Below are 18,979 nucleotides of genomic sequence, written 5' to 3' on the forward strand. Positions count from 1 at the left end.
GAAAGATCTTAAGCTAATGATTCATGATATCCAATGCAAATCTAGCTATATTCTGCTGGACATACTTTCATCCCACCACAACCTCCATACTGTTTGTTTATCTTTTATAATCCCAACTCAAATGCAAGATGGGTCAGCAAATTACAGAGACCACTCAAACAAACTGCTTTCTCACCAATGAGAATACTTCTACTTGGGATAATACTAATCATATACTTGAGAGATTACTAGAGTTCAGTAAAAGCTGATAATTGTGACAGTAATTTCGTTTTCATATTTTTACAAAGTGAAGCAGCAATGCGGATGGTACTTCGTAAAAAAAGGTTTTGCAGACAAATGGCACGGTAGACAGAAATCTGGTTGGTGAAATTTGTGATAGATCTCTCAGCTGGGACTCATACTTTTTTTTTTTGCCTTCTTTAAAACCACACTGAAGGGAGGAAATGCCAAAAATTTATGCAACCCCCCCTTCCCTTTCATGTTCTTTCTCCAGAAGACCAGAAGACAATGGATTATGAGCTTAGCTCCCTTTTCAGACACTCAAGAGCATCCTCAGAACATATCATGATGTTCGTAGAGGTGGAGAAACCAAAATGACACCATCTCCACGAACGAACAAAAATGGGATTTGCCGTTTGCTTGTCTGCAAAGATAAAAATGTATTAGACAGAGGCCTGGAAAAGAAATAGTCCTGTACATGTGTAAGCTGCTGTGAATTGCTCTAAGAAATACACAACATGCATTTTCACATTGTTCTTGTAATGCTACAATTGCCTTTGCTCTAAGCAATAGATGACATATATTTTCACACTGTTCTTGTAACGTCGCTGAACCTTCACACTTCTAACAGATGCTTGTGAAACTCTTTGACATGAAGGACTGATTGAGTACAATGCTTGTGAAACCCTTTGACATCAAGGACTGATTGAGTACAATGCAATAGAGATTTTGAAGTTACTCAAGCTAAGGAGTATTATCTGTAGATAAAAGCAGTTGGCTCAGATTATTAGGTCATCAAATTGTACCATGAGAGAATCCCAGCCTGGAATCTCACCTCACTGCAGTAAAAACAGGGCCAGTGTTCACCTTTCCAACCCCTTTATCATCTCTCCTCGTGTAAAAGTTCATGGCAGCTACATGTCAAGTGCAGGAAGGTCCTCAGCTTGTTCGTGCTACTTTGCTCTCACTATAAAAAAATAGTAGGGAATGCACCCCCTAGGGAAAATAGAGGCGCATCACTAGCTACAAGTCAGTTTGTGTCATAGTAACAGGGGACGGAGGGGACGGCAGCGTGGGACGGGGGGACGCAGTCCCAAGGACGGGACCGGGCGGGGACGTTCCGGAACGGATGGACGCCCCGTCTCCAAGTGTGGACGCCGGTGAGCCAAGCGGGGACGCATTCCCGGAACACAAGTGTGTCAAGGACGCCAACTGGGGACGGCCCAGGGAGCCGTTGTGCCATTTTTGAGGGAAAAAAATTTTTTGACTGTTTGGCTGCTAACGGCCATTTCCGCCATGCTCTTGCCAATGTTTCCTATATAATGCTCTATTTTCTTCTATTTGGTGCAAATGTGTCCTTCAAATGTTCCTCTCTTACAGTAGATTAAGTGTGATTTTAAATACTAAAAAAACTTTTTAATTGCCGTTTTTTCCCCCGTCCCCGGGACAGTCCTTTACCCAACCCCGTTCCCGTTCCCCATCCCCGTCCCCGTCCCCATTCCCATTCCCCGTCCCATGTTACTATGGTTTGTGTGCTGGGGAACTGCCACCTTCTGGGGGCCACTCAGCTAGCCTGAGCGATTATCATGATTTAGCTAGATAGACAGGCAGATGCAGTATCTGCTTAGAACAGGGATGTGCAGGTACCGGGATGACCATGGTGGTGAACTCCTGGAGGGGGGTGAAAGAGTAGCAAAAGTCTTCTCCAAAAGCAGGAGTCTATAGTTCGTAGGCACGAGGATTGTCCTTCACCAGACGCAAGATCTCCACAAGTGGAGGTACAGTAAGAGCCATGCTCATTGCCTCCCAATTCTCCTCCCTTGATGCCAAGATATTGAGTTTTGAAGAGCAACAACTCTGTGAAGTTCCCACCACCACAAAGACCCTGTACATATTGCAAGGCATCACGATGGGCCCAAATGCTCCTATGCCCTACAATTGTTTCCCAAAAGAGCCTTCCATGAAGAGCAGCTAAGCCCTGAATAGCATGGCTAGGCAAAGGTACAATTTGCATTGATGGTTGACCCTGGTATGTGGCATTTACCAAGTTAAAACCCCCGAGCTAATGTTCATAATTCCTCTTGCTTATATTTCTTCAAGAAACGTCATAATAAAATAACAATAGTTTCTCAAAACGGACATTTGATTAGTATAATTTATTTATTATTATTATCTAACTTGAAATATATTTTGTAACAAAGTATTAAAAATTAATATGCTACTCGATGAGTTCATAGCATCCCTACTCCCCCCAATAAGGTAGCAAACTCCGAAAGTCAATAATATTGAGGATGCTCTCCACCTTCCGTGACTACAAGTAGTTGGAACCATCCAATTTTATCTTCTCGAGCAAGGAAGGAAGAACAAGCATTCGTATAAAGGTGCCATAACAGTAAGATGAGGGCCCCTGGAGCCACCAAGGGTAGAAACCTGAAGGGATGGTGGGCAGGAAGGAGGCTGATCAAGGTCCACACCAATGCCTACATCACAGATCTATATGGTCTTCGCAGCAATCCTCTCAATTTGCACAATTGTGATGGTCTTCCCAAGATCAAGTCATAACACTGGTCTTCACATTCCAATCATCACTTTTGCAATCCTCTTGATCTTTCTCATATTTACGTTCCACCCACTCTCAGAAATGTTGCATTTTGATGTCACCTGGCAGTCAAATGACCATGCAAAGCTGTGAACGGTGCACTCTAGTGTTAATCACAACAATTTGATGAAGTTCACTCTTCGTAGGAGCTCTAGTTCCTCTCCTTTGGCAATGATACCATGAAGAGTGCACAAGAAAGGCAGATCATGAACAAGGAGAAAGGAAGAGAGGCGAAGTGAATGGGAAGAGAGAAAGAACAAAACTGCACTGATCAAAATGCACAAAACAAGGTTGCTACGGTTGGCTCCTTCATTGGATTGCATCAATTAGAGTGCAGGAATGTGGTAAAAGAATGTTGACAATGCAAGCGACGAGTGAGAGAATATAGGTGATTGATTGGTGGCAGAGAACAAAAAACTGGCTGACTTGTTGCCCATAAGTGGTGAAAATGATTGGTCCAACCTGCTCTATGAAATGCTGAAATCAGAGATACCTGAGAGAGTTCACACTGCCAAACAGTGATCCAGTTCCAGTGCATTTCAGTTTTTAGCCACTTACTAGCCATGTTCACACTAGGACAGGCTGGCGGCAGCTTTTTGAGACCAATCGGCCAGCATTAAATGCTGCCAACTATGCTAGCTGGCCTGTTTTCATGCTGGCTGCTATTTAAAGCAGAGTATTTAAAGCAGCCACCCTGCTGTTGCCACACACATTATCAGCCCACACCCCCCCTTCTCTCTCTCTCTCTCTTTTTTTTTTCGTAAAAGTCTCTCTCTCTCTCTCTCTCTCTCTCTCTCTCTCTCTCTCTCTCTCTCTCTCTCTCCATGCATTCAACCTGCAGTCTCTCTCTCATCAACCTGATCCAGTGCTCTCACTGATGCCTTGGGTTCCATGCAAGGACCGATCAGTCTGCATTGTATTCAGCATTCTATTCCTTCCTTTCTCTGCATTCATTTCAGACTCTTCCCTTCTCTCTCCGGGTTTGTGTTTCTCTTCCATTGGAAACTACCCTGACTCCCGTGCATACTGTGTTGGAAAAATGATAGTACATTCAAATCACATGTCATACTACACCACCTAAGGAAGCTGGAACTCAAAGATAGCCATGAGATAAATGGATAAGATTAAATGCAAAGCAAATGTCAATCAAATGAGAAAGTTTGAGCCAAGAATGATAGAATCATAGAAAATCAATCTCATACTGATGTTGGAGCTCATACAAATGTCACTCAATACATATGCAGTGAGATTCCCAAGTGAGGTACACTAATGCCTCTTATATAGTAAATGTAAGGAGGTGAGGTGACGGGGGTAATATCATAGATGATATCATTCAAGTATCACATTATTACATATGCAATGAGGCCACAATTTTATCTCCAACTAAGAGTTTGTTCATATGAGCCTGTTAAAAGGGACATGTTTCAACACCCTCCCTAGCTCAAAAACAAGCTGAAAAGAACAAAGTTGGCTAGGTGGCACTCACTCCCCAAATCAAACTAAAATTCTAAGACACAACAAAAATCTGGAATTTCCTTTTGCAATGCTTGTACGATCTATCTTCTTCATCTTGACTATACATGCTAATTCTCGACCATAGGATGCAAGTCCCATGCTATTTTCTTCTAAGAGAAAATTCATCATCCTCTCTAGACTTGCTATTGGCTCCTCTTTGAGAATTTTGATTCTTTGGTCAAAATTAGATGGCATGCTTTTTAGTAATAAAGCAATTGCACCTAAGCCTTTAACTGGTTCTCCAACATTGGATAGTTGGGTCTTCAAACTCTTTATCTTATTAACTACAATTATCAAAAATTCTCCTTCTTCCATTTTTAGTCCGTAAGGATCAATCTTAAGACTAGTAATAGAATGTTTACCTTTGGTTCCAGTAGTCCAAAAGCATTTAGAAGAGGGTAAAATGAAGAAAAGTGAGCTTGAAGCAAATCTGGCTATGGCTGTCACAAAGGTGTTCTGCTTGCAGAGAATATTGTGGCCAATAGAGAAGGAATTTTTGCCTATGCCCTATGCTCTTGGTTGTGATTAAGGGACTATATGGGCTACAAAAGCCCCATGACAGGCCTGAAGATTAGTTGCACTTTAGTAAGCGTGATCGGCTCAAATTTGTGAAACCGGCTGTCACCAAATTGTGACAACTACTACCTTTTTGTTGATTTCTTTATTACATATTTTATTTGGTTCTTTTTGAAAGGATCCCTCTTGAAATCTAAACACCTGAGTTGCATGGCCAGTATGTGAAACAGACAGGAATGTCTAGTGAGTCAAGACTGGACAGTTAAGGTCCAGTATAAGTCTGGAAGAGACTGGCACTGTCGATTGACAAGTCTGGAAGAGACTTGTGAAAGTGTATATGGACAAGTGTGTTGAAGAACTAGCCTGGAAGATACTAGTTCAAAGTGAAGAGGGACAAATCCTTAAGAGATTGATCCATGTGGGGTCATCAGTGGAAATTCACTTTCAGTTGAGCTACATTACAAATTTGGATGTAGCTATAGTCTGCAAAGATGGTCAGAAGACTTGTGGGGATGCAATGGAAGCAACTCCTAAAATTTAGGGTTTTACTATTTTCGGACCCCAGAATCTATTCGCGTCATTATCTTCGTTTTTGCACAAGGATTAATCCTCTGGTCTATGCCGAGGTCAAATTTTGAACCGAGGATGGAGAATTTTAGACCGGCTGGAACGGGAAATATCTTCCAATGCTGCCACTTGGCACAAATTTGTGCACTTACCTCTTAAAGAGGGGCTAGCGTGCAGTTTTTGGGCTGAAAGGGGCTCATTTGTGATGAACAGCTGCAGATGGAGAGCTCTTGAGAGCTGGCCTACCTTGTCTATGATGCAAAGAGGGCTGGGCTTGCTTCCTACTCTCTCTCTCTCTCTCTCTCTCTCTCTCTCTCTCTCTCTCGCTCGGACAGTATGGTTATGCTTCAGAATCAAGGGCCTTTCTTCTGATTCATGTACAGTTGTGTGGGAATATGTTGTTTTTGCATGAGGCAAGAGCCTCCTTTCTCTAGGAACAGGAGCAGTTGTTTACTGCACACAAGCAGGAATAGGTGAGGGTGGTAACCTCACCAAGCAAGTGTCGGAAACAGCACTAAACCAGTACTGATTCTGGACTGTTCAGAGGTTATTTCAGAGCCCAATTGATGTCAGAATGAAGGGGCACTTGGCACAGATGATGCAGAACAATGCGGGGAACAATATGGACTGAAAACAGGTTTCAAAACAGGTCTGAACCAGTAATCACAGCAGGCTGAAATGGTTATTCTGCACTCCAACCAGAAGTTTCAGACTTGGGTAGAGTTTTCCCTCCTGGTCAACTTGATTTGGATCAATAAATGTGCTGTTATGCTGCCAAATTTCACCCAGAATAGGTGAAAGACAGCTCATTGTATTTTCTCTCTTTTTAAAAATAAAGAAATACCGCAAGGGGCGCCTGACTTAGGGGCCAATAGGGTGTCTGTGATGCAACAAGAGCATTCTAGCTTCCTGTATTTCTTCTTGATCCTGTGTCTTTAAGTTTAGGTAAAGTGGGTGACTATCAATTGGGTGAAAGCATTTATATATTTTGGTTATACACTACCGCCCTTTCCAGTGAACAAACCGGTTTCACCGGCCTTCCTTCCATAGAGGAGTGATAATAACCTAATTATAACTTAATTACAAAAAACAATAATTATTGAAATGCTGAAACATAAACATTTACCAATCAATCTTGGACATTGGACATCAACTTGGCCGGAAAACCGATGCCCCTTTTGGTATTTCTTTATCTTTAATTGCAATTGAATTCGAATACAATGGGATTTCTTTCAATCTTTTCACAATCCAAATGCCCCTTGCTGTCAATAATGACCTAGTAAGTCCTCAAATCGATTTGCTTGGGCACTTGCCCTTCAACAACTCCTTGGGAAATGAAATTTTCCCCAAATTCGAATGTTCACTGGTCCCTCACTTGAATCTTGCCAAGAATTAATTCTCGGCCCTAAATATTCAAGTCTTGAGGCTTCAATCTCCTAGCACACTTCCCGAAGTTGTTGTCGAATCCTGATTTCTGCTGTAAATTAGAGCTTACAGGAGAGAAAAATACAAAGTCTCAATTTCCAAGGATTAGAATGCTAAGATCTTCGGCGCAAGGCTAGGAAATGGCTGTAGAATGAGAGAGAATGCTAAATAGAGAGAAAATTCAGACTTTCATCGCAAGAAAATGGAAGCAATCAACTATTGCCCTGTCTAGACAACCATGAAAGTTGTCTCCATTGGTGGAACACATCAAATATGATGTTTGTTTGGTTGAAACAGCCCTGAAACTGCTGTCATTGTTGGGAATAAAGGGCCATCATGCCTTTTATATATGCACGGGTGTGAACACACTCTTAGCACATTTATACTTTCATATATATCTATCTAAAACCTAAAGAGATACACACACACAAAATTGTACCCAAGAACATCGTGCATCTCTCTCTCTAACTCTCACTCTCTACTCTTGCTCACGTTTCATCACCGGACATTGCATCACCACTGCGCATCGCCCACTTCAAACTGGTATCAGAGCTCTTGGTTACAGCGTTTGCGCTTCCCAAGAGTGTCACAGGTCGCAGAACAGGACACATGTGGCAGATTAGGATAGTGTGCAGCAAGTCGAGCTCAAGAAAGAGCGACCAACACAAGTCGAGCTCAAGGAAAAATGACCAGCACAAGTCACGCACTTCAGGCGCAGGTCAAAACATCGTTTTTCATGTCACGAGCAGGTCACGCGAGCAGGCGACGGGCTGGCAGCTGTAAACAGGGCAGATTTGTCACTTTTCTTTTGCAAAATTTTTAATGCTTCAAAGGTTCCCTGCAAGTAAGCCCTTTGCTCACTGACGGACGTACGTGCGTATAAGCACAGTTCAGAATTTTGGGCAGATTTGCGCCAAAAATTTGGGGATTTGTCCAGATTTGATACGAGCAAGACACAACAGTGATATTTGTCTCAGAAATTGCAAGAATTTGTGACATTTTGCCTCCAACATTAGGGGCTTTACATGTACATGCAAGAATTGGGCTGAAATTTACCTAATTTCTCAGCACTGATGCACATTGGACCCCGTGCAATTTGGGGCTTTTGCTGTTTGGGTGAAATTTGTGCGCCATTTAGTCATGTTATGTACATGCGGGTTTAATTCCATGAAATTTGGACACCTAGCACTTGGAAAAATTTGGGGGTTTTGCTAAAATTGCTCTATTTTGGCAAAATTGGCCTATTCTATGCATGTCAAACACAGTGCAGATGTATGGTTGATGCTTTGAGCACAAAAATTTTGGGGCTTTTGATCATGCGTGTCAAATTTTGTGCCCGTGGGTGCATGTACAACAGAAATTGCAGCTAAAATTTGGGACTTCTCATGTAATGTGATGTATTTGTCCTTGGAACAGCTGTAATCAGTTGTGGAGTGCTGTAGCACAAGGTTTAGTGCTTCTGAAAATTTATTTACAGATCTGAAATTTCTGCTTTTACGTGGTTATTTATTGCTGGTTGGTACTTGTTTGTACATTGGTCACTTCTGTGACAATTTGGGCCTGCATTGCTGAATTTTTTGGTCATATTTGGGCTGAAAATCATGGCTGGCAACAATGACAACAGTCATCTCATGCACATTAAGAAGCTTGAAGGAGCACATAACTTTGCAGTCTAGCAAAAACAGTGCTATAATATCTTGTTGCAGAAGAAGCAAGCAAGGCCGATTAAGACCAAAGGGGCAAAGCCCGCAAATATGGAACAGGAAGACTGGGATGAGTTAAATGAGCTTGCACGCTCAACCATCGAGTTATCGATTTCTGATACCTTGTTGTTTAACATTGAAGGTTTGGATTCTGCCTATGCTATTCGGACTCGAGTGGAAGAACCATATGCCCAGAAGAGTGCCGCAAGCAAAGTTCACTGGCTAAAAAAGCTTATGGATTTGCGTATGAAAGAAGGTACAACAATGTCTACTCACTTGAGTGAGTTTAACTCCATTTTCAGCCAACTAGTTGCCTTGAAGTTCCTGTTTAATGAAGAATTTAAGGCTACGTTCTTGCATGATGACATGCGCACTTGGATTCTAGATTCAGGTGCTTCCTTTCATGTCACCCCTCATCGTGAGTGGTTTTCTGACTATACAAGGGGTTAACATGGTGTTGTCCATCTTGGGGACAACTATGCATGTGACATTGCAAATATCGGCAGTGTGCAGTTGCAGTTTCAACATGGTTCTGTCTTTACACTTCAGCATGTACGGCATGTACCTCAACTCAAGAAGAGCTTGATTAGCACAAGGAAACTAAATGACAATGGATTTCATACCACCTTTGGTGATGGGAAATGGAAGATCTGTAAGGGATCTAGAGGGATTGCCACAGGTTGTAAAAGTGATACCTTGAGGCTTGTATTCTCTCCATGTATCTAGTGTGTGTGACCATGTTGTTGGCGTGACCGAGCAGCCAAGTGTTTCTTTGTGGCATGGCCAGTTGGGACACATGAGTCAAACTGAAATAAAAGTGTTTTCTTGTTTGGGTTACTTACCTTGTCTTCGTTATGCTCATTTTGAGCATTGTGATCATTGTGTTTATGGTAAACATGCACAGACGTCTCATAAGAAGTCTCTTTCGTTGAAATCTTCCCCTCTAGAGTTAGTGCAATCCGATGTATGTCAAATGTCAAGGTTATCTTTAGGGGGAAAGAAATACTTTGTCACCTTTGTCGATGATGCTACACAACAGGTATGGGTTTACTCTATTCGTAGCAAGGACGAAGTGCTTGACAAGTTTCAAAAATTCTTGGCATTGATTGAAAATCAAACTGATAAGACACTTAAGTGTCTTCGCTCTGACAATGGTGGAAAATATGTGTCCAAGGCCTTTCAGGCATTTTGTGACAGCAAAGGGATAAAGAGAGAGCTCACTGCCCCTCATAATCCACCCCAAAATGGAGTTTCATAGTGTATGAATCGGACCATACAAGATAAAATCTGTACTATGTTCTCATGCTGCATTACCTCCTGGCTTTTGGGCAGAGGCTATTATGACAGTTGATTACTTAATTAATCAGTCCCTGAACAGGTCTTTGGGGAGAGAGGGAATCCCTCAAGAAGCGTGTCGGGTAAGCCACCTTCATATACTCACCTGAAAGTGTTTGGCTACGAGGCTTTTGTGCGCATTCGTAAAGAAGAACGCAACAAACTTAAGCCAAAGTCTTGTAAATGCATTTTCCTAAGAATATAGTGACAAGGGTGAAATGGGATATAGATTATGGGATCCCGAGAAAAGAAAAATAGTACGCAGCAATGATGTTATCTTCCGAGAAGATCGCATGCACAAACAACCCGAAAAGACTGAGGAGGTCCGTAGGATTGTATTCCGAGAAGAAATACCCTTTTGGACAGCAAAATGTGCCCGCTGTACAGCAGCAAATACCTGTTGTAAACGAACCTGTAAATACGGAAAATGATGCTGAAAATGATCAGCCAGCTATTGCCCATGAAAATGAGCCATTACATGTGCAGGAACAGCCAGGACAGCAAGCTGTTAATGCTGATTTGCAGGCTGAAATGCCAGGACAGCATGCTGAAAATGGAAATTTGCAGGAACAGCCAGCAAACAATGACCATTGGGTTAGGAGATCGTCTAGGGCTACTAGAAAACCTCACAGGTTTGTTCCTGGTGCAATTAATGTGGCTGATTATGTCATGTTGACAGACTCTGGTGAACCGTCTTGCTTCAAGGAAGCAATGGACAGACAAGACAGCAAGAAATGGTATAAAGCCACGCTGTGAGAGATGAAATCTCTTTCAAAAAATTGCACTTGGGACTTGGTGCAGTTGCCTAAAGGGCAAAAAACCCTTCCATGCAAATGGGTTTACAAGATGAAGGTCACTTCTGGTTCCTCACCAAAGTACAAAGCAAGATTGGTTGCAAAAGGGTACAAGCAAGAGCATGGAATTGACTTTGATGAGATTTTCTCTCCTGTAGTCAAGATAACTACATTGAGAACCATTTTGGACTTGGTTGCAGTTGAGGATATGGAGCTCATACAAATGGATGTAAAGATTGCGTTTTTACATGGTGATTTGCATGAAGGCATATATATGCAGCAGCCTGAAGGTTTTGTTGAACAAGGGAAGGAAAAATTTGTATGTAAACTCAAAAGGAGTTTGTATGGGCTGAAACAAGCACCAAGAGAATGGTATCATAAATTTGATACATTCGTGCAGTCCCAAGGCTTTCATAGAAGTCAAGTTGATCACTGCTTGTACACCAAGAAGGCAACAGATGGCAGCCTGATTATCTTGGTTTTGTATGTTGATGACATGCTGATTGTTGGCAGGGATACTCATGCCTTGGACTCACTGAAGCAAAGTCTTCACGGCAGCTTTGACATGGAGGATCTTGGTGATGCAAATCACATTCTTGGCATGCAAATACTCAGAGAAAGATCGAAAGGCTTACTCTATCTATCTCAGCAGGAGTATATCTCCAAAGTTTTGCAGTGTTTCAATATGGAGGGGGGAAAACAATTGGGGTTCCATTGCCTCCATATGTGAAACTTAGTGCAGAGGACAGCCCTACATCTGATGATGAGAAGGCTGAAATGACCAAGATACCATGTGCTTCAACTGTTGGCAGTTTGATGTATGCTATGGTTGCTACATGTCCTAACATCGCCTTTACAGTGGGAGTGGTTAGCAAATACATGGCAACCCCTGGCAAGAAGCATTGGGATGCAGTGAAAGGTATTATGAGATACCTCAAAGGCACAAAGGAATTGTGCATCTGCTTTGGAAAGCAGAAGGTATCTGTTGTTGGCTTTACGGATGCAGACTATGCTGGCCATGCGGACTGTAGGAAATCCACTTCTGGGTATATGCTTACTTTCACAAGAGGAGCAGTCTCTTGGATCTCCAAGCTACAAAAGTGTGTTGCATTGTCCACTACAAAGGCAGAGTATGTGGCAGCCACTGAGGCATGCAAGGAGGCTTTATGGCTTTCACGTCTGGTGGGAGAGCTTGGCATCACAGAGTTACCTGTTCTCCATTGTGATAGTCAGAGTGCTATCATGCTAGCACGGAATCCTATCTTTCATGCAAAGACAAAGCACATACAGGTGAAGTACCACTTCATTAGAGATGTACTTGACAGCAAGAGCATTGAGCTTGTCAAAGTGCATACAGATGATAATCTTGCAGACCTTCTCACCAAGGGTCTTCTAGCAAAGCGGTTTGCTCATTGCCGATAGATGATGGAAGTTGGATAGATATATTTATTTCAACTTTGTACATACCTAGACTTAGCTGATTCTTTTCTCCTCTTAAGGCACATTGCCTTTAGGTGAGAGGTTGTTGGGAATAAAGGATCATCGTGCCTCTATATGTGCACGGGTGTGAACACACCCTTAGCACATTGTACTTTCATATATTCATATATATATATATATATATATATATATATATATATATATATATATATATATATATATAAAATGTAAAACCTAAAGTGATACTCTCGTCATTATATCAAAAACGTGCTCACACTCAACACTGCTTGCTCTCGCTCTCTCTCTCTATGTCTCTCACTGCGCATACGACAGTCTGCCTCGATCTCTGTGCCTAATCGATTCCTATACTTTGACGATACTATGGAAATCATCTATCTAAGGAACTTACTAGCCGCACTATAGTTTTCTTGTGAGTCGCCTACTGTTGTCTATTAGGACAACCAGAATGCCATTGCTCTTGCAGACAATCCTATCATCACCCCTCGAGTACGACACGTGGCAATTCATTACCACTTTACCAAAGAGCAGATTGAGCTAGGCACCATTCACCTAGAGTTTGTGCCATCCAGTGACAACTTGCAAATATTTTGACCAAGGCGGTCAATTGGTCAGTTCTACAATACCTTCTACCATGGATCGGCTTAGATATACCCTCCTTTACTTCTTCAGATTGACAGAGAGAGAGAGAGTGCTTCTCTCTTGCTTCTCCTTCTAGTTTGAGAGTGAGCGGTTTTCTTCTCTTGATAGTAACAATGATGATGTTTATAGTTTTTCACTTTCAAACATTTATTTATTATGCATTGTATCTTATGGACATTTGTATCTTCATCCGCACTGTCAGGATGCCATGATTGTAAAAGGACGCTTGAGCAAGTGAATAATTCCCCTACAAGGACATTGTCCAAGTGACACCCATTGCATCACATTTTGCATCAACATGAAAATTTGCATATTCCTTTGCATTACCCCATGCATCAACATTTTGTTCATGTAAATGTGCATCTATGCACATTTATCCCTTTTCAATCACCCTTGGAGTTGTCAACTCTAGATCCACCATACTCATAGTATTGCACATGCAATCTCTAAGGTAATTTTTTTCTATACTTGTATGTTGGCTTTGCTTGTCTTACTTGCTTACTTGTCTTGCCTTTCTCTCTACATATTCTACATAAGATTGGCACACATACCCACCTCCCCTTAGAAATCCCTAGGCACTTACCCTAGTAGTGTGTGGGATTGTATTGCTTGTTTTATGAAGGTAGTGGGGCTATCCATCCTTATTTTGCTCTACTTCAAGGCATAGTGACTCGATGGGACGAAAACTAATTTGAAGCCATCACTTCATGCTGAATCTTTTGATCAAATCATACCAAAAGTCCTCTAAAAACAAAAAACAAAAAAGCAAAAAAAAAAAAAAAAAAAACACAGTTCATTGTTGATTTCATCTGCCTTTGCAAGACTTTTGGTAGACCCCTGGGCAACTGACACACACCCTTGATCCGATGCCCTAGCCTTTGTGGAGTGATCACTTGGGCTCCCTTGGTAAAATACACATCGCCTCTATAGTCTTGGTAGGTCACTAGGTGGCCAACGTGTACCCTTTGCCCGATGCCATGGCTACTTTAGAATGGGGCACCTCAAAATAACATAAAATCTATATTACAGACTTATTTCTCATGGCTCAATTTTGGAATAGAGAGGGAATGTTAAGGTAAAAATGCACTAGCTTGACTTAAACAATCCCAAAACACCCTTAATTAATAAGAAAAATCTTTTTATTTTAAAAAGAAATGCAATCCTAGAGAGATGTTGTGTCCCACATGCAAAACCCTAATTTGAGTGGCTCCAAATTTCTATAAATAGGCATGCAACCCACCACTCTTTCTTAATCTCGTTTTTGCAAGTTTCGAGAGCCGTATCTTTGATGCCCACATCCCCTTCGTGGAGAACATCAAAGTGTCGCACAGAATAATACACGCAAAAGTTCGTGAAAGTCACTCGTCGCAAGGACGCTATGTGAGATGGGAGCAGGGAGATCCAAGTACAAATCCAAGCAAGATTACAAAATCCAAAGCTTAATCAAGAGAGCTAAATCGATAGCCATAAATGCCAAATCAAGTCGTAATGACTACTCTCTCCATGAATCTTCAACTTCAGAGTTTATTCATACTTACAATCATCAAATGTAAGCATAACTTAACTCGATGATGCTTTCAAAGAAGGCGTATCAAGAGGTTAATTACAAGACACATCATGGGTAGCAACCCATGAGGACAAGTACATGGTAACAACTTGGCAAGTGAGCAAGGAATATCCATGGAGGTGACAATGACTTTTGTATTTCTTTGTTGTGTCAATACAACTATGTCCAAGATGCTGCTAATGATAGGATGACAACAATTCACAATATCATTATGGTCTAAACTCCATGAGCTATAGCTCATAGATGAGCTCCTTTAGAACATGGCTTTTTATGATTAGGATACTTTTACTTGAAGTCTTTACAAGCACTAAATGTTTTAAGATAGTGATGAAAAAAAAAAACAAATTGTTGAGCTGCAGTGTGATATGTTCCACAGACAACTATGCAGCTCCCAAAGCTGTCCACCGTTCTTTCCTTCTTTCTAGTCCTCGTCTCAGCATCGTCTCTCCTCCCCTACTAGTAAGACATGATTGCCTTGCTACAGGGATGTTACAAGTTGTAGGCCGGAAAAATTGGCTTAACTGTAAGCCCTTGGTATTCTCAAGCCGACTCACACTGAACTGCATTCGACCTATAGGCTATGGCTACAACCTTGTTTTTCTTAATCCGAACTGTTACTTCTCCCATCATATGTGAAAGAAGTGTTGGAAGCAATGTAGTGGAACATAGATACACAGTCCTAAATTCCAAGGCTTCACAAATCTGCTGCCAAGTGCAAGCTTCAGATATGTTCAACCAGCAGAGATTACGACTAGCAATTCTTTTTCTGGAATAGGGATTTGTCTGCCTCTCAGATATGCAGTCCTCTTGCATGAGCACTACTGCACAATGAGACAAGCCTTTATGTTATCACTGAAGGGCTCTCTTTCACTCTCGGGTGCAATCTGTCAAAAGTGATGCAACAATAATGAAAGCATAAACATGTGCTGAAATAAACTGCTGAACACAAGACAAAAGAAGAGAAAAAGAGAACACAATACAAATGAGAACTCAGATGTATGCTCGGGAAATGGAATCCATATACCAAAACATGAGACAGTACAGAAGCAATGTGAGTCACCGATTGTGGAGGCACTGGCACCTGCTCCCTCTTCCCTAGAAACTGTCAAGTGATGAATGAATGTGGAGGAGGGAGGCTGACAATAAATAGGCCAAATAAATGCCTAAAATATGATTGGTCGGTAGGAGGGAGACTGACAATAAATAGGCCAAATAAATGCCTAAAATATGACTGGTCGGCCAGCATTAAATGCTGGCCGACTGGCTGCAAATAATGTCTAAACCACAATAAACAATGGCAACTAAAATGCCTAAATAATCTCTGAGCCCAACCTACTATACCACAAGTACAGACTCAACCATGAGCTAACTAATCTCCTAACACCCTCTCTCAGATCATGGGTGATCTGAAACAATACAATATACAATGAGAATGTCGCATCATAGTGCATACAACAATGTCCATCATAATAGAACCATGGATACCCAAGTAGTGGGTGCGCAAGCCACCACCTAGGTGCCTCGGAGAGAACCTGATGTCGATGTCGATCGTACCAGCTCTTGAAGATAGAGAAGATCATAGCACCTGTCAATGTCTGTCAACAATGCCTCTGTAGCATACGTGACCATCCTATCACCAATGCTGCAGCGCATAAATGGCCATGGATTCCCCTTCTTTGGCCAGACCGCCAAAGTGTCCTCTCATGTGAGCTCCAGAAAAAAGCCACCTGCTCTCTTTCAAAGAACCAACCCATCATGAACCTGGATGTCAATCCCAGCTCCAAGATTTGTACCTACCAGACTTCGGGCAATGCATCAGGGATGTCTGTAACCGGCCTGTTCACTAGAAAGGGCGGTAGTGTACAACCAAAATACATAAATGCTTTCACCCAATTTACAGTCTTCCACTTTACCTGAACTTAAAGACACAGAGTCAAGAAGAAATACAAGAAGCTAGAATGCTCCTGTTGCCACACAGACACCCTGTTGGCCCCTAAGTCAGGCGCCCCTTGCGGTATTTCTTTATTTTTAAAAAGAGAGAAAGTAGAATGGGCTGTCTTTCACCTATTCTAGGTGAAATTTGGCAGCATAACAATACATTTACTGATCCAAATCAGATTGACCAGGAGGGGAAACTCTGCCCAAGTCTGAATCTTCTGGTTGGAGTGCAGAATTGACCATTTCAGCCTGCTGTAATTACTGGTTCAGACCTGTTCTGAAACCTGTTTACAATACTGTTCCCTGTACTGTTCAGCCCACTATAATTACTGGTTCAGACCTGTTCTGACACCTGTTCTTAGCTCATATTATTCCCTGCACTGTCCTGCATCATCTGGGCCAAGTGCCCCTTGATTCTGACATCAATTGGGCTCTGAAATAACCTCTAAACAGTCCAGAATCAGTACTGCTTTAGTGCTGTTTCAAACATTTGCTTGGTGAGGTTACCATCCTCACCGGTTCCTGCTCGGGGACAGCAAACAACTGCCCCTGTTCCTGGAGAAAGAAGGCTCTTGCCTCATGCAAAAACAGCATATTCCACACAACTGTACCTGAATCAGAAGTAAGGCCCTTGATTCTGCACCATAACCATACTGTCAGGGAGAGAAAGAGAGAGTAGGAAGCAAGCCCAGCCCTCTATGCATCATAGACAAGGTAGACCAGCTCTCAAGAGCTCTCCATCTGCAGCTGTCCTTCTCAAATGAGCCCCTCTCAGCCAAAAAACTGCACGCCAGCCCTCTTTAAAAAGGTAAGTGCACACATTTGTGCCAAGTGGCAGCACTAGAAGATATTTTCCGTTCTGGCCTTCCGGTCTAAAATTCTCCATCCTCGGTGCGAAATTTGACCTCGACATAGACCAAAGGACTAATCCTCGTGAAAAAACGAAGATAATGACGCGAACAGATTCTAGGGTCCAAAAATAGTAACTCCCTAAATTTTAGAACTTGCTTCCATTGCATCCCACTAGTCTTCTGACCATCTTTGAAGACTATGGCTACATCCAAATTTGCAATGTAGCTCAACTAAAAGTGAATTTCCACTAATGATCCCACATGGACTAATCTCTTGGAGATTTGTCCATCTTCACTTTGAACTAGTCCCTTCCAGGCTAGTTCTTCAACACACTTGTCCATATACACTTTCACAAGTCTCTTCCAGACTTGTCAATCTACAGTGCCATCAGTCTCTTCCAAACTTGTACTGGACCTTAACTGTCCAGTCTTGACTCACTAGACATTCCTGTCCGTTTCACATACTAGCCATGCAACTCAGGCATTTGGATTTCAAGAGGGATTCTTCCAAAAAGAAAAACCAAATAAATTATGTAATAAAGAAATTAACAACAAAAAGGTAATAGTTGTCACAGTCTTGTGACAATGTCCCTCCCTGGATCCTGTGCATCTATATAGAAATATAGATGAGGCACGGCTGCCCCATCTCACCACCCTCTCACACTCCCTCTCTGACACTAGAGAGTCATGAGGGATGACCTCATCACCACCACTAGAAAGCAGCTGAGGAAGGGGCTACTAAGCCCTTCCCACGATCAAAAGAATAAGATTTCTTCCGCACCTTGGACTCCGCCGTGGCCGGAGAAGCTAAGTCGGAATCTGAGGCAAATAATGACTCGTCGGAGGAGTCCGCATCCCGCTTCATCTTGTGCTCCTTTTTTCTCCTGGAAGCTGCTAACTCTTTGCAATACCTCCTTAAATGACCTTTCTTGCCACAATGGTAACACTGGGCCTTCGACTTCTTTGCCTTCAAACCCCTCTCTGAAACGACAAGAGCCTCACGGGAATCTCCATGGAGCGTATCATCAGTGGATGTACATGGAGGAGTCATCTGTAGAGGATTGAGAAGAGAAGTAGAGAAAAGAAGGAATTTGGAGAGGGAGCACACCCAAACCACAAGCACAGACTGCAAAAAGCAAGAGTTCATATACAATATAACCCAAAATCTAATCAAAATAAGGTAAAAGCTGCTGTAAAAAGTCAATAAATCAGTCAAAAACTGCCAAAAACAGTAAAAACGGCATGATAATGCAAGCGCCCAGCCAGGAGAAGATGCTAAGACACCAAAACGCAAGCTGAAACGAATGCATTGGCTGTACAAATGTGGACATCAGTAAAGAACGCAAGCAAAACAGGGCACCTGGTTGAAGCAGCAGCCGCCTGATTAGCAAGGGTGAAAACAAGCCTGAAATCAGCAAGAAAACACAGCAGAAACACAAATCCTGAAATCTGATACCATGTCAGAAGTGGTGTAGCAATGGAAGCATAAACATGTGCTGAAATAAACTATTGAACACAAGACAAAAGAAGAGAGCTTCTTGAGGCTACTACTAAACCCTGATTTCTGCTACATGTTAGGGTTTACAACAGAGAAATTTACAATTTTTCAACCTCTAGTGATCTCAATGCTGTAATCTTCGGAGCAAGGCTATAGAAAAGCTAGGAGATCAGAGAGAATGCTTCTTCTCATGCCCCTCACTGCCTCACAAGGTCCTCCGATGACTACAGATCAAACCAATAGCATCTCCTTCCTCTCTCTTACAAGCTGAATGCACTAAAATGCCTTTCTCTAGGCCCTAAAGACGTTTTTCAGTCTTGCATGGGCATTTTTGACAAGTGGCAGCCTTTCC

The 18,979-nt window shown here is 42.1% G+C and overlaps 1 protein-coding gene across 1 annotated transcript in view; it reads right to left on the bottom strand.

Annotated features, from left to right (window-relative positions):
- Positions 1–233: 233 nt before the first annotated feature.
- The window catches only part of LOC148018108 (sm-like protein LSM3A), a 58,366-nt gene continuing 39,620 nt past the window's right edge, over positions 234–18,979 (bottom strand). Inside the window, exon 3 of the mRNA XM_087661616.1 lies at positions 234–643. Coding sequence (XP_087517742.1) covers positions 563–643 — 81 coding nt within the window. The 3' untranslated portion in view covers positions 234–562. The remainder of the gene's footprint in view (positions 644–18,979) is intronic.

Source organism: Lygodium microphyllum, chromosome 21, assembly GCF_053477565.2.
Source record: "Lygodium microphyllum isolate KBCC chromosome 21, Lygodium_microphyllum_v1.1.10, whole genome shotgun sequence".
NCBI lineage: Eukaryota > Viridiplantae > Streptophyta > Polypodiopsida > Schizaeales > Lygodiaceae > Lygodium > Lygodium microphyllum.